The 14,692-nt window shown below is 50.8% G+C and overlaps 1 protein-coding gene across 1 annotated transcript in view; it reads left to right on the top strand.

Annotated features, from left to right (window-relative positions):
- TMEM242 (transmembrane protein 242) overlaps positions 1 to 4,123 on the top strand; it is a 42,937-nt gene extending 38,814 nt beyond the window's left edge. The window contains exon 4 of the mRNA XM_055433320.2: positions 3,023 to 4,123. Within this exon, the coding sequence (XP_055289295.1) occupies positions 3,023 to 3,121 (99 nt within the window). The 3' untranslated portion in view covers positions 3,122 to 4,123. The remainder of the gene's footprint in view (positions 1 to 3,022) is intronic.
- The last annotated feature ends 10,569 nt before the right edge of the window (positions 4,124 to 14,692 follow it).

Here is a 14,692-nt window from a genome sequence, read left to right as displayed (position 1 = left end):
CCTCTGGGACTCCTGAAATTAAGCCCCATTGGCCTTCAAAGCCAGATTCCCTGGGGGCTTGCCTTCTGGTGCAGGACCCCCAGGCTAGAGACCCTGACATGGGGCCAGAACTCTGGCTTCTCTGGGAGAACCTGTGCAGAGTATTGGTTCTATGGGTCACCCACCTGGGGATGCGGGACTTAACCGTATTACCGGTCCGCCATTCCCCCATGTCCTGTTGTGGGTCCTTCTTCACATCTTTTGTGGTAAAAGATCTTCTCTGGCAGGCTCTAGCCTTTTCATCCGTGGTGGTTCTGCAGGCAGGTGTGGCGTTGGTGTGCTCCTGGGCGGTGAGCTCAGGTTTTTATACTCCGCTGGGTTGGCTGGGCTCCTCCACAGCTGTAAATAAGTATGGACCACGTGGCACTCTGTATCCCACTTGTCACCCTTCCTTCACCTGGCTCAGAAGCCTGTCTGTTCCTACCTGGCTTTTTTTCAGATATGATTCCTTCTAATGGTTCAGCTACTCACTTGCGACCCTGGGAACAAGTACATCATCCTTGAGAAATTAGAGCAAAGAAAAAAAAATGGGCCAAGAAGAGGAAATGGGCGCACAACCCCCACCCCCACCCGGGGCCAGAGTAGAGCAGCCATTCTGCACGCCCCCTCCCAGGCCTCATCTGAGTTCCCGCCTCCGCCTTCTCAGTGACCGACCCCCTGCCATCTCCCTGAGAGGGTGGGACGATAGATGGCTCTTTTCATGTCCTAGTGGCTGATACCCCACCAGAAAACCCTGCCCTTAGGCTTGGCTGTGACAGATGTGCAACCAGAGGGGTGACAGGAAAGAGCCAAGCAGCGCACTGCAAGTCCTGGCCAGAGGTGTCTTTCAACTGAGAAGGCCTGCAAGATCCTTCAAGGGGGCACTCTTGGGTATTTTGGACAAAGCAACTCTTTTTGTGGGCCATCCTAGACATTTAGCATCCCTGCCCCCCAGTGCCAACAGTGATCCCCTGTGACTCTGACAGCCTGACTGTCAGGACTCTCTATTTAGAGAACTTCTGTTTAGAACTACATTTCCAGTCATCCCCCCGACCCTCAGGGACAGAGTACTGCCTTGAGTTGGAAACCTTTCATGAAGGGTTCATCACAGTACAAACCAGAGAGCTGCGTGGAAGAGGGGGTTAGGGGGAGACATAAATACTGTGGGTTTGAGTCATCAAGATTGGTGTCTAGCACCCAGACATTGAGAGGGTGGTCCTGGACCTACAGACCTCTTACGACCTTATGTGTCTTCAGTTATCAGAATATTTAAACCAAAATGATGTGACTGTAAGTTAATGCTTTTGACAAACATACCGTAATATTTATCTCCACATGAGCTTTGTTCTTGGACCATAATATTTTGAAGCTGCTGTAGTGACAACAGCTAATGTATATTGAGCACTACCAGATGCTGTGCTTTTATGTACGTTATCTCAGTCCTCTCAACTCTGTAAGCAGGTAATTATCTCCATGATGCACACAGGAAATCTACCCCTTAGCGAGAGTAAGCAGACTTTCCAAGTGGGTGAGTTGGGCTTTGAATAGAGAGGTCTACTTGATACCAGGGTCTGTGCTAACAGCGGTGCTACCATGACTGGAGTAAACGCCTCGGAATTGTCAAGTCCCAAACGGGATGCACCTCCTGAATTGGGAAATAGCACAAGGGTTCCGCTTCTGATTGAAATTAAGCAGGCGTCAACATTAAGGAAAAAAAAAAACTAGCTGACTCTCAAACAGTCACTCCAAGAAATGACTTACATGTTGCTGTGAATCCAGGGTGCTTCACAGTTTGACTGAGGAGATATGTATCCTCGGGAAATCGTGGTTGGGTGGTTGTTCAGTTGCTCAGTCGCGTCTGACTCTTTGTGACCCCGTGGACTGTAGCCCACCAAGCTCCTCTGTCCATGGGGTCCTCCAGGCAAGAATACTGGAGTGGGTAGCTGTTTTCTTCGCCAGGGGATCTTCCTGACCCAGGGATCGAACTAGAGTCTTTTGCATTGCAGGCAGAATCTTGGGGTGTGGCTGATGAGAAGACTGCAGCGCTGTGCTCCGGTGCTTCTGGAATAGTGTCCTCAGAATAGGACCATCTAGGTGTATGGAGTGAATCGGTGTGGAGCTAGTGTCACCTGCGGTAAAGACTATCCACATCCTGTAAATTAGTGTTCCCTGCCCTCAGGGCCGTGTGCAGAGGTGGACTTGACTCTGCACGTCAGGATGTTCCAAACCCCTGCTCCGGGCCCTCGATTCCAAGTCACTGTCTGCTGGGAACACCTTTACGTAGATTTTTTCAGCACTGTCCGTGCATAAGAACTCTATTTGCCATTCATTGGTTCCTCCTTAATTTAGCCCCTACTAAGTGACGAGTGGACTCACTGGAAAAGACTCTGATGCTGGGAAAGGTTGGGGGCGGGAGGAGAAGGTGACGACAGAGAATGAGATGGCTGGATGGCATCACCGACTCTGTGGACATGAGTTTGAGTGAGCTCCGGGGGTTGGTGATGGACAGGGAGGCCTGGTGTGCTGTGATTCATGGGGTTGCGGAGAGTCGGACACGACTGAGCGACTGAACTGAACTGAAGTTTCTTCTCCCCACGCCTTCCTTCTGGCCCCCAAAGGCTTCTAGGTTTGAATAGCCTCAGTAGATTCATTTATTTAGATAGACATCCCATTCTCAACTGCATCTTTACATATGAAGGCCTGAACAACATAGGCTGTCTTCTGGTAGGAAAATAAATGTCATGGTGGGTTGACGATATAGAGCATGTTGCCTTTCAGATTTAGAGTTTTATGTTATTTAAGGCCCAACAGACTTATATTAGGAAGAAGAAAAGAGGTCTTCCAAGGCAGCAAGGACAGTCTCTTGCTTTTGTTGGTCTTCCTTTGATCGGTACCCACAGCAGTGATGTATCATATCAGTCAGCCAGCAACGGGGTCCATCTCTAATTTTGGCTCTTTTTCCCGTCTTTTAACATTTGATGACTGATTTTTTTTCATCTTTCAGATGAAAGACTTTAGAAATAAAATGCAGTCAATATTTCCAGCAATTCCCAAGAAGTCTGAGTCGGCTGTTGAGTGGGAGGAAGCGCTGAGATCCAAATGAGAGGAGCACGTGGATGAAGTCTGGGCGATTGCTCCGGGGAAGGCTGGCTGTGGAGCTGCCGCAGCCCTGAAGAGACCCGAGTGAGTTCTCCTCAGGAACACACGCAGACCGCTGACCGAGCCTCTGGGATGGGCGGCGTTCAGCGTTCGGCTGGCCGTCGTGACTGGGTGCTGTTCCTTTACAGCTGATCTGGTTACATTCACGGGAGAGGGGAGGGGGTTAGGGTTAGCAAAGTTTGGAAAGTTAGGAAGACTGTTTCAAAATAATTACACGGGTACCTTCTCTAGATGAAGGAGATCCCAGGGGAAATACTTTTATGACTGTAAAAGTTGAAACCCAAGTTTTCTACCTGAAAAAAATAATAAAGTATGATGGAAAATCTTTATAACAGTGTGTCTAATTAAATAATTTTCAGCAGCCTTGCTTGTCAGCATGCGGCTGTCAGAACTCGGAGGACTCCTCCAGGAAGTGACCCCCGCCCGTCAGACAGAGGAGTGGCTCTGCTGTCCTGAACATGGTCTGTGGTTTGTGTGTGCTAGTTATTTACCTGAATGACCTCACTTTAAGGCCCTGTAAACCTGTAAATTCTTAGATAAGAAGCCAGTAACAGATTGTGATAACCTGAAAGGATAATCATGCAAAAACAATGATATTATGGGTATAAAATGTACTTTTTTGACAAGTTGATTCTGGGTCCCTAAACATTGCGTGACAGTTTGTAGTTTTATCTCAGTTGTCAATATTAAAGTAGACCAGTTATCACCTATCTTAACAAATATTTTTAACTAGAAATGTACCTGCCTGAGTATTGAGTCTCTAGATGAATTAAAGAAAAGTACGTTTACTATGTCAGTAGGTCCAGAAACATAACCTCTGGTTGAATATCATTGTGTATTTTCTTTATCATTGCTTAGGCTCTAATTAGCAATCCGTTTAATAAAGTATATTTGAAATTTATCTCTTATAATGAAACCTTTTAGTTTTAAGAAAAAGTTTTAAATGAAATGTCAAGTGCATAATTAACATTTTTCTCTGGACTATCTTACCCTGTTAAAATTGCGGTATTGTTAATTAAACAGGTGTAATCAGCATCTGGGATTCATATGTAACCTGTTTAAAATCCAAGACTTTTTAAAAAGGATTGTGAAATTTATTAGGGTATGTAAAGTCGCAAAAACTCTTCACCTACCTTTCATTTTTAACTAAATCTCTGCAAGAAAATATCTCTCGTCTTTGAATGAAATGAAGGAAGCAAAGTCGGGAGGAAAACTGAGCAGGTTTTGTCCCTTTTAAGAGTCTCAGCCTGGGTGGCTGGTGGGTGCGCACCGGAGGCCTAAAGGAATGAACGTTTACATGCCTGACGTTTACAAAGCCCTTTCCATACGCATCTCTTGTCCTTGAGGGGTGGCGGGGGACTCCCAGAAGTGATGATGAATCACCTGCTGCAGAAAGGTTGATGGGGAGAGGTACCAACAGAAGCTCCAGCTGCATTTTCAAAGCAAAAAATAAAGTAACAGAGATGAAAGTTAAAGGCAAGCAATATGAGTAGAGTGGTTTTTTCCTGCAGTCAGAACTCAGATATCAGAAGATGTAGTCATTTGTCTATTCCATTTATACCAGAGGCATATTGTTAAATTGGTTAATGGAAAGGAAAAATGTTTAACAGATAATGTTATTCTTTATGTGAAGTACCATCTGTGTACTGAGTTCTGAATGTTCCTGGATATGGAAGAGAGGAAATGTTATGGAATTTCAAGTTTGCCTTCTCTGCTGTCTTTATCTTGGGTACAGTATGACAAACATAATCACATTTATCTCCTGGAGCATAAAGAGTTTTAATCACCCTATTAACCAGGATGACATTTTTCACAGACTTAAAAAGGAATAGAACAGACATTATCTCCCCATAAGCAATCCATTTCATGGAGGCTGAGCACTAGAAATTCTTTAAAGGATAGATAACACAAGCCATTTCCATTTCATGTGCAAGCCAACATTAAGGCGGCTCCCGTTAAGAGTGCTGCTCACCCTGGTTGAGCGTTAAGCTTTACATTTAGACCCTGCGCGCCAAAAGAGCTATTAGAGAAAGCGTGTAAAACTTATAGAGAAAAACGCGGTGGGCAGGGAGGGGCAGCTTCCAAGCCCTCGGGATTCATGCCAGGATAAAAAAAATAAAAATACATATTCTGGTACGTTCTAGCTGCCTTGTAAAGACATATCCATGGGCTACTGTTTTCAGAGTCAAGAAAATATGGCTTGTGAACAAACTGGGAATGAAAACTAGGTCACAGGACCTGCCTCACAGGCTGCCCAGTGGCCGGTCTGTATGAGAAGCATGGATTCTAACGACAGCAGAGCGAGCGAGCCGCGGCCTGGGCCCCGCGGAGCTGAGGCGTGGCCGCGGGTGACCCCCATTCCATCCGTGCCGACACTGGGGGAAAAACCCCCTCAGCCGCTCAAAGGGCGGCCCCCAGTCAACTCACCTGCCGTACATTCTGCTTCGTCTCATGGATAGTGTGGGAACTGGCTTTCAAATTAATCCGTGCAACCTACGGGGAACGTCTGAGAAATGAAGCGGGGTGGGGAAAGCCCGGGGGACAGAAGTAATTAAAATCCACTGAATTTAGCAATTTCACTGGGGACAAAATTTAATCTCTCCCAGCTTCGGTTCCGTAAGGCCTTCAAAACAAACATTTAAGTCCAGATGAAAATCAGCCAGGGAAAATACAAATTTTCTCCCATGAAAGCCAGCAAAATACACATTTTCATAGTATTTTACCATGTTCAAGTGAGACGTTTTTCCTTTCTGCCGAGTCACTTGAGTACTATGTCAGGTATGTGGGTCTCTGTGTTGGTGTTATCAGGATTAATTATCAAAGCTGTGCTTTTGTGAGTCTGGAAGGGAAGGCAGCATCTCCCACAAGCAGTGACATTAATCTGTAACAGCGAGTGAGGCTGCTGGCAGATTTCATCTGCAGGCAGATAACTCAGTTTTGGAGAAAATTATAATAATACAGTTACCAGGACGCACACACAGTTCAGCTTTTCTGCCCAAGTATTAGTGGAGTGATTCAGGACCTTAATTTATATTTTTTACATAAGCTAGGTGACACCTTTTGCCTTTGGTGAGGCAAGATCACTTAACTAAAAAAGAAAACCATGGTAAAAAAAAAAAAAAGATTCTGTATAAATGTTCTTTGACAGAAGGGTAAAAGCCATTTTTAATAAGACTCTTCTAAGAACCTAAATCAGGCAGATGGAGGAAGCTTAACGTGTTTGTGGAACACCGTCTACCCGCTCACCTGAAAGCCCTCCAAAAATCCATTTTCGCGCCGCCCCTGACACCGGGGCTGAGCGGAGTGTGGGCCTGCAGCCTGACAGAGAGCACCAGAGGACACACCCGGGGCGCTGCCGGGAACTCCAGCACGAGGGCCCGCCGTCTGAGAAGAACAAGGGGGCAAAACTGAGCATGAAGTCATGGGTTTACCGCTCTGCAGAGTCCCTCGGCTCTGCCAACCTGGGTGAGGGAGTGTATTTACTTCCATTACTACCGGTTGTCTTCAACTGTCCCTGTTGTCGGGCCTGTTTCCCTCTGCGTCCGACGCTGAGTGAAACCCAAAGGGTGGACAGCCTCACCTGGACCACCTGGACACTAAGCAGTGACAGACCACCACCGCCGCCATCACCGCTTCCACCTTCGCCTGTATCCTTTCATTGCCCTTCAGTCGCAGTGGCCACAGCTAATTAGAGATCCTTCAGCTGGGACAGAGGTTAAAATACTAAATTCTAGTAGTAAATCTCATGCAAAGCGAAAAATAAGACCTTGTCAAAAAAAGAAATACAACCCTATGGACTGTAGCCCGCCAGGCTCCTCTGTCCATGGGATTCTCCAGGCAAGAATACTGGAGTGGGTTGCCATTTCCTTCTCCAGGGGATCTTCCTGACCAGGGATCAAACCCAGATCTCCTGCCTTGCAGGCAGATTCTCTGCCATCTGAACCACTGCTGCTGCTGCTAAGTTGCTTCAGTCGTGTCCAACTCTGTGCGACCCCATAGATGGCGGTCCACCAGGCTCCCCCGTCCCTGGGATTCTCCAGGCAAGAACACTGGAGTGGGTTGCCATTTCCTTCTCCAGTGTGTGAAAGTGAAAAGTGAAAGTGAAGTCGCTCAGTTGTGTCCGACTCTTAGTGACCCCATGGACTGCAGCCTACCAGGCTCCTCCATCCATGGGATTTTCCAGGCAAGAGTACTGGAGTGGGGTGCCATTGCCTTCTCCCTCTGAACTACTAGGGAAGCCCAAATTCTAGTAGTCAATCTCATACAAAGGTAAAATCAGACCTTGTCAAAAAATAAGTGACTGAGGAAACCCTGCACTGTGAGCTTGCTCTTACGCTAGCTGTGATTCTTTTTCATAGATTCTCACTACGCGTGATGGTAGAAAAGTACCTGTGGAAACAGCACTTTAGCAAGTGTTCCAACTCCCTGTTTAAAGGGAGAATTTTCTTCAACACTAAAGGATGAGACAGCCTCCACCATAGCAGCTGAGAATGCAGGGCAGGCGGCATCCCTGTGTTGGCGTCACCAGGATTAATTACCAAAGGCCGTGCTTTTGTGAGTCTAGAAGGAAGCACCCTTCTATCCGGGCTCATCCGGAGTTGGAGGCGGGTGGCACGTCACCCTGCAGGACGGGCTCTGACTCAACAGAGCCCAGTTTTCCCTGTGCCTCTGCACGTACCTCGCACAGAGATATTCCCAAGGGACCTGTCCAGGTGTGACATCTCTGATAACGTCTACTAATAATGAGTTGTGTGTAGCATCCAGAATCTTCACAGAAGAGCATCTGCTTCAACTTCTCAACAGTTCAGGTTATTACCGAAGGAGCAGGGAAGGAAAGGCTAGTTTAAAAACGGGATCAGGGGAGACCCTGGAGAGACATTTATATCCCTGAGAGCAAGGCAGGTACTCATCCTTGTGGAGTTTCTTTAGGTTCAGGGTTAAGCCCTTAGTGAATATAGAAAGCGAGGGAAGGAGGAAGTGGGAGAAAGGAAACAGGCAGGAAGCAAAGAGAAAGGAAGAGGGGGCAAGACAGAGGCCGGGATGAAGCAGAGAGAGAAGCGGGGAGGAGAAGGCCTTCCTCGCCCGGAAGGGGGCCCACGAGTCCAGGGCCTACACGTCCAGCTCCCAAAGAAGCGGACACCTGCCTTCTCACCCACATTCACTCAGCCACCGACACGAGAAGAGACGAGCACCTCAGAACCTGGTGAACAACTAGTTTCTGAAGCGGATCCTGGGCCCTTGCTGGGGTTTCCAATGCCCAGTCCTAGGACAAGGCAGTCCAGAGATGAAAAATTAAAAAGCAAGATCCAAATGTCTTCCCCAGCTCTGAGTTGCCGAGCAGGAAGGGCCAGAGAAGAAAAAGGCCTGGAAGCCCAAGTGTCACTCGGGGTGACCTCGTGTCCAGTCTGGCTAGTAGCACCTGGTCAGGCACCCAGAGGGGTGATTGGGGAGCATTCTCCCTGAAGACAGCCATTTCAAAAGGAAAAAAGATCTCTGCTATTTCTCACTTCACTTTAGAAGCCTCACTCTTCCCGTTCTCTGGCAACGCTGTCTAGAAACAAGGTGCCTTCCTCCTTTCTAGGGTGGGGAGTTTTATTTTGCAGCCAGAGCCCGAGGGGAACTTCTGAGAGTCCCGAGAGCAGGAAGGGCGCAGAGCACCGTGGGCTCGGTCGCCGGAGCGCAGCACTGCCCACTGAAGCAACCGGGCAGAAACCAACCACCGTCCACCTCCCTGTGAACCTGACATGCCCTGGAAAGAAGTCCAATAATTCTCCCTAATCTACCCAATTTGCGCCTCTGATGTAAGCTTCGGCAGCTCACCCGGCTTTTACGCTAGTCGCTAAATAATTCTGAGCCGCGGGCCATCACACGCTAATTACCCAGCATGACAAACCGGCAGGTCAGCTGGTCTCCCTGGGTTGTGTGTGCCAGAGGTGCGGGGCGTGTTAGGAAGGTTCGCTGGCAGGTTAATATCCGCCCTTCTGGCATCAGTGTGTGATGGCACACTCCGTGCCTGGGCTTTAAGGACTAAGATTAAAAACAGTTCCCTCAAATCCACGACAGGCTGACAGTCTTACAGGCCCTGAACTGTCCTGGCTGTGTGCAATGACTTTATTCTCTGTGGCTCCAAATTTCTAAATCACCTGCTCTTAGTACCCCAGGAACCATGCCACGCGTTCCGGTCATCAGTCACATCCAGTGGTGGTCAGTGACAGGGCAGGCCCGAGGCTGGGTGGCAGCATCCCTGAGCTACGTGGAGGCAAGTCTTCCCTGGTGGTCCAGTGGTTAAGAACCCGCCTGCCAATGCAGGCCACACGGGTTCGATCCCTGGTCCAGGAAGATCCCACGTGCCTCAGAGGGAAACTAAGCTCATGTACCACAGCTACTGAGCCCGCTTGCCCAGAGCACGTGCTCCAAAACAAGAGAAGTCACTGCAATGAAAGCCACACACAGGAACTAGAGAGCAGCTCCTGCTCCCTGCAACTAGAGATTATGTTCAGTCATTCAGCCATGTGCGACTCTTTGCGACCCCGTGGACTGTAGATGGCCAGGCTTCTCTGTCCACGGGATTCTCTAGGCAAGAGTGCTGGAGTGGGTTGCCATGCCCTTCTCCAGGGGATCTTCCCCACCCAGGGATCGAACCCAGGTCTCCCGCATGGCAGGCAGATTCTTCACCGTCTGAGCCACCAGGGAAGCCCTAAGTAAACTAGTGTTCAAATGCTTACTGAATTAACAACACAAAGGCTCTTCAAATACTGCATCCGATCACCTAATAATAAATTTAATGAACTGGGTTGTGGAATTACCCATCAGGGCTCTGCTGGAGCTGGCCTGCAAAGTGAGGCCAGTGGGCGTGTCTCTCTAACTCCCAAGTTTAATTAACATCAGACTGGTAGCTGAAATCAGCCATGGTGAGAGTATTAATATCACAAATATCAGTCAGCACTACAGAACAGGGCACTTTTTCACGAGAGAAAAGCATTCACCAGCACAGTATATGACCAGCACATCTTGGCCGTATATTCATTTCTTCAAATATACCACTAGAGAAAGCCTGAGCAAAGCAACGAAGAGCCAGTGCAGCCGAAAGCAAACAGAGGAGGAGGCAGGGAGCCCTGAGGGCCCAAGTGTGTCTGACTGCCTCAGGAGACATTCCTAAGAACCACCCGGTAACGTCAGGTGCGTCCGATAAAGAACAAGCGCCTCCAGTTCCGCGGCAGCGCCCCCGAGCCGCCCCTTCTCCTCCCCGAGTCCCTCTCCGTTTTATTCTCTCTTGGCCTCGGTCTTCTGATGCCCCGACACCTTCTCCAGCTCCTGGCCTCCCAGGTCCTCCTCCCTTGACTCCTGGAGGAGCGAGATGCTGCCGGTAAGCAGAGGAGCACTCACTCCAACCGGGGGAGTCCTCCCGACCTCGTGGCTGTCAGAAGGTCAAAGCGGGAGGGGAGGTGTCCCCAGTTCCAGGGGTTCCGAGGACTCTTGTTTCTCTGGGTGCTCTGGCCCTACACCTGCCCCGGAGCAGCCGGGTTCTCCCAGGGAGGCTCAGGCGAGCTTCCCAGGCGCAGCACGCCAGCCCCAGCCCTATCCTCTCCTGGAACGAGGACCTGTGGACCAGGGTTCTGCTCAGTTGTCGCCTCTTCTTATGAGGCACCTGTAACAGTCCGCCGGCACCTTCTCTTCTGTCTGAAAAGGGCTTGATTTGTCCTCAGCAGGTGGCCTGCTCTGAGGCCTGTGCGCTCGACCCTGGTGAAGCCATGAGCTCTACCCAGCGCCTTTTCCCCAGCTGCGAGCGGCCTTCCTGGCCTGGGGGGTCAGTTCCCATCCCGAGTCCCTACGCAGGGTCAGTTAGTTAGCGTGTCTGCAGTACCGTGGCGGGCCAGCGATCATCTCTGCAGCTGAAACGCCTTTAGGACAAACCTCATTATAAACCTTTACAGATGTCTTCACATCGCACTTGGAGCGGGAAGGGGAGGTCTGAGTCCCTTCCGTCTCCTCCCCACCCTCCCAGGCTCCCCTAACCTCCCTGGCCTTAACCCCAAACCCAGGCCCTCCACCGACACCTGGGAGGACTGGGGGCAAACGCTGTCTCCATCTCTAAAGCGGGTAGAAAAACTCCCCCATCCGTGTTGGGAGGGTTAAATGCTTGAGGCGGCAATAGAGCCCGGAGCGCCCCGCCCGAGCTGCGGAGGCAGCCAGCGGATCTGCGTTAGTCCCGAGCTCTGCCTCTGCTCACCCCTCCTCACCCCGCCATCTGCAGGCTCCTCGTGGGGCCCTTCGGTCCTGGCCTTCGGAGGCCACGCCTGCCGGTGAGCCAGACGCTGCAGGGCATGGTCCCCTCCACCCTAGCGCACCCCTAAGCGCTCAGACCACCAGGTCTCTAAGAGGGGGTCAGAGGATGCACGATGCCCCGGTTCACCCCAGTGCAGAAAGGAGGGCTCCAGCCCTTCAGAGCTCTGCGGGCACCCTGGTTCTCAAACCTCCATCAGCCCCGAATGAGAAGCACCGATCACTGAGAAACCACAGGTCGGGTGTCCATCGCCGGTGTGGGGCGGGCGGAGAATCTGCCTTTTCTAACAAGTCCCGGGGGTCGCTGACCCCGCTGGTTCCGGGACCACCACCTGAGAACTGCGGCCCTGTTAGTGTCTACCTCTGAGGATGGCGCTGGGGACAAAAGGTGTCTGTCACAGGATAGCAACCCTCTCAGGCTTCTGTGAAAGCCACAGCGCCATCCCCGATTCTGCTTTCACCCGACAGAAAAACACCTGTCACCCGGGCAGTCACCCTCCGAGGCCCACCCTGCGCCTTCCCCTCTCTCGTCACCACCACTTCCCAGGCAGGACCCTGACTCTCGCCCAGGCAGCCACGTGGGACGGGCACCTCCACTCCCTGCCCCCAGGGGACACAGACCCCCACAGACACAGCAGCCACGTGGGACGGACACCTCCACTCCCTGCCCCCGGGGGACGCAGACCCCCATAGACACGGGGGAGTCGTTCAGAGATGGGCAGTGGGCACCCGGACATGTCTGACCCATCTCAGCCCCCACACGGTTTCCCGGGGAGGGAGACAAGGTCACGGTAATGTCAGTCTGACCCGAGTCCTTCCCCGCAGACCTGGGAGAACAGCCTGGATGGGGTGGGATGGGGTGGGGAGGGGGGTGCTGTCAGCGGGGTGAGGAGGGCCCAGGAAGGCGGACCTGGGGAAGACCTGGCCGCCAGGGAAGAGAGTCTGCTTATAAAAGGCCTTGGCTGACCCCTGAGAAGCTAGGACACCACCTGTAAGCAGTGGGGTGTCCATGGGGCTTTCCGAGTTTGGGACGTTCTGAAACTGGCATTTCCTTTCAATCGTTCGTTCACGTGAAGCACAATCATTAACTGCCTGGTAGGTGCTGGGGACACGGTGGTGACTAAAGAGCCCGCCTGTAGCACTGCCGGCTTACTCGGGTCGGGGAGATGGCTGGTGGAGGAGGAGATGGCTCTTTCGACCACGGAGGATGGATGGAGGGAGAGACCGCGGCCTGACCCAGGGTGGCTCCTACTCCCCGCTCAGCCCCGGCCCCACCCTTGCACCTCCAGGGCCTCGCTTGCACACGCGTGTGGACAACCAGATGACACCCGGCACTCCACTAGCCCCAGGGGCGAGAATACCTGTGGGGCAGACTTCTCTGGAGAGGACAGACCCAGGGTAAGACCCAGGGCCAGGTGGGGCCCCTCCTAGCCAGGCCCTCCTGGAGCCGAGCACTGAAGTCGCCCTCTGCCCTCAGGCTGCAGAGGTCCTTGTCGCTGCTGCCAGATGAACACAGTACTAGAGATGCTCGTGTGTCCCTTTGAGAACGAATATGCCAACTGCAACTTTATTTTCTCCACTCAGACAATGAACCTTCGGCCAGGCTGCGTGTTTCCATCTTTGCTTTAGCTGCCAGGACGCTCGGTACTAAGTTTAACCTTGAGTCATAGCAATGTTCCCACCTTCTTCCTCCTGCATGAGTTTCTAGCTTTCTGTTTCCATCTTAGCAACCTGATTGTGCTTGCACATCTTTTATTGGAAGCAGCCTCGAACCCTTTCCAGAAGCCGACAGGGTGTAAGTTATAAAAAGTAATACTGTTGAAATCTTCCCATTGTTGCTTTCTTATTTCTGGACCGTCTGAAGGCCTGACTTGGAGTCCGTGATAAATTCAACACAAGACGTCTTGTGCACCGACAAGTTCTAAAATTTCTATTTCTGTGAAAGACCCTGGGCTGCTATAATCCTGTGCTCACAACTGGGAACTTTTCAAGGGAAACTGGTTTGTAAGCATCTTAGCTAGCTGGAAATACTCCTGTCTTCTCTAGGCCCTTTGCGCTTGAAGTATTAATATCACCCGCTCCCTCAGCCACAGGTTCCTTCCAGCAATGGTTCTCCTTATCCGTCCTGGCTGGGTCTCCTCCTCTCTGTGGCCTCTCCACAGTGAGATGGGACCTTCCTCATCTTCTGGGGCACATAAGCAAAGCACCTGCCACTTGCAGGGGTAACACTGAGCCTAACTGTGGGTCAAAGTTTGAGCTAAGAACAGCCTTCTTGGATAGAATCTATAGAACTAGCATCTATAAAGCACTGGCGACAGTCTCAGCTGCAGAAAGGTCGGCTGTGTGGCGTGAGTCTCACCGTGAATGACGTCATCGCAACTATTTACATACAAACATTCGCATCTGTTTACATGCAGTTCTCACTCGCTGCTGAGGCTCCTGTGAGTTTGAAAATCTTTTTTACCCTCTACAGCACTGTCTGATTTTTTTTTCCCCCAGTGACTGTGGATTACTCTTCTAACTAGATAAAACGTGGAGCTTTAAAAAAAGTATTGAGAATAAAAAAATGTTGCCTGTGAACCTATTCGTAGGGCAGCAAAGGAGACGCAGACCCCGAGAACAGACCAGGGTCGGGGAGAGGAAGGAGGAGGTGAGATGAATGGAGAAGCGGCATGGAAGCATATACTACCACACGGAAAACAGCCAGCCAGTGGGAACTTGCTGTATGACTCCGGGAACTTAAACCAGGGCTCTGCAACAACCTGGAGGCGTGGGAATGGGCGGGAGGGGACATATATACACCTATGGCTAATTCATATTGATGTCTGGCAGAAATCAATATTGTAAAGCAATCATCAATCAATTAAAAATAAACAAGTTGATCTAACCACCCCCACCCCCGCCCAAAAGTCCTCCAGTCCAGTTCCCAGGAGGGGAAGCAGAAATGCTCTGATACCCTTTCTAGAATCAGAGTCCCCCATCTCCCGAGGCCTGTCTTCAGGCCTGGCTCCTGCCAGCCCGGCACCTTTCAGATTAGACTGTCAGATCTCCCCGCATCCTCTCTGCCTCTGCAGTACAGCCCAGGGTCCCTCCCGCCTGTCCAGATATGCCCCATGTGGACGAATCACCTACAACTCCTGCCCCCAAGGTATATCCAAGTCCTAACCCCAGTACCCATGAAGGTGTCTTTATTTGGAAACAGCGACTTTGCAGATATAATCAAATGTGACTG

The sequence above is a fragment of the Moschus berezovskii genome, chromosome 10 (genome assembly GCF_049115385.1).
Source record: "Moschus berezovskii isolate FMDL1 chromosome 10, NW_MosBer_1.0, whole genome shotgun sequence".
In the NCBI taxonomy this organism is placed as follows: Eukaryota; Metazoa; Chordata; class Mammalia; order Artiodactyla; family Moschidae; genus Moschus; species Moschus berezovskii.
Note: the sequence above shows the minus strand (reverse complement) of the source record. Positions and strands in the feature narration are given on the sequence as shown.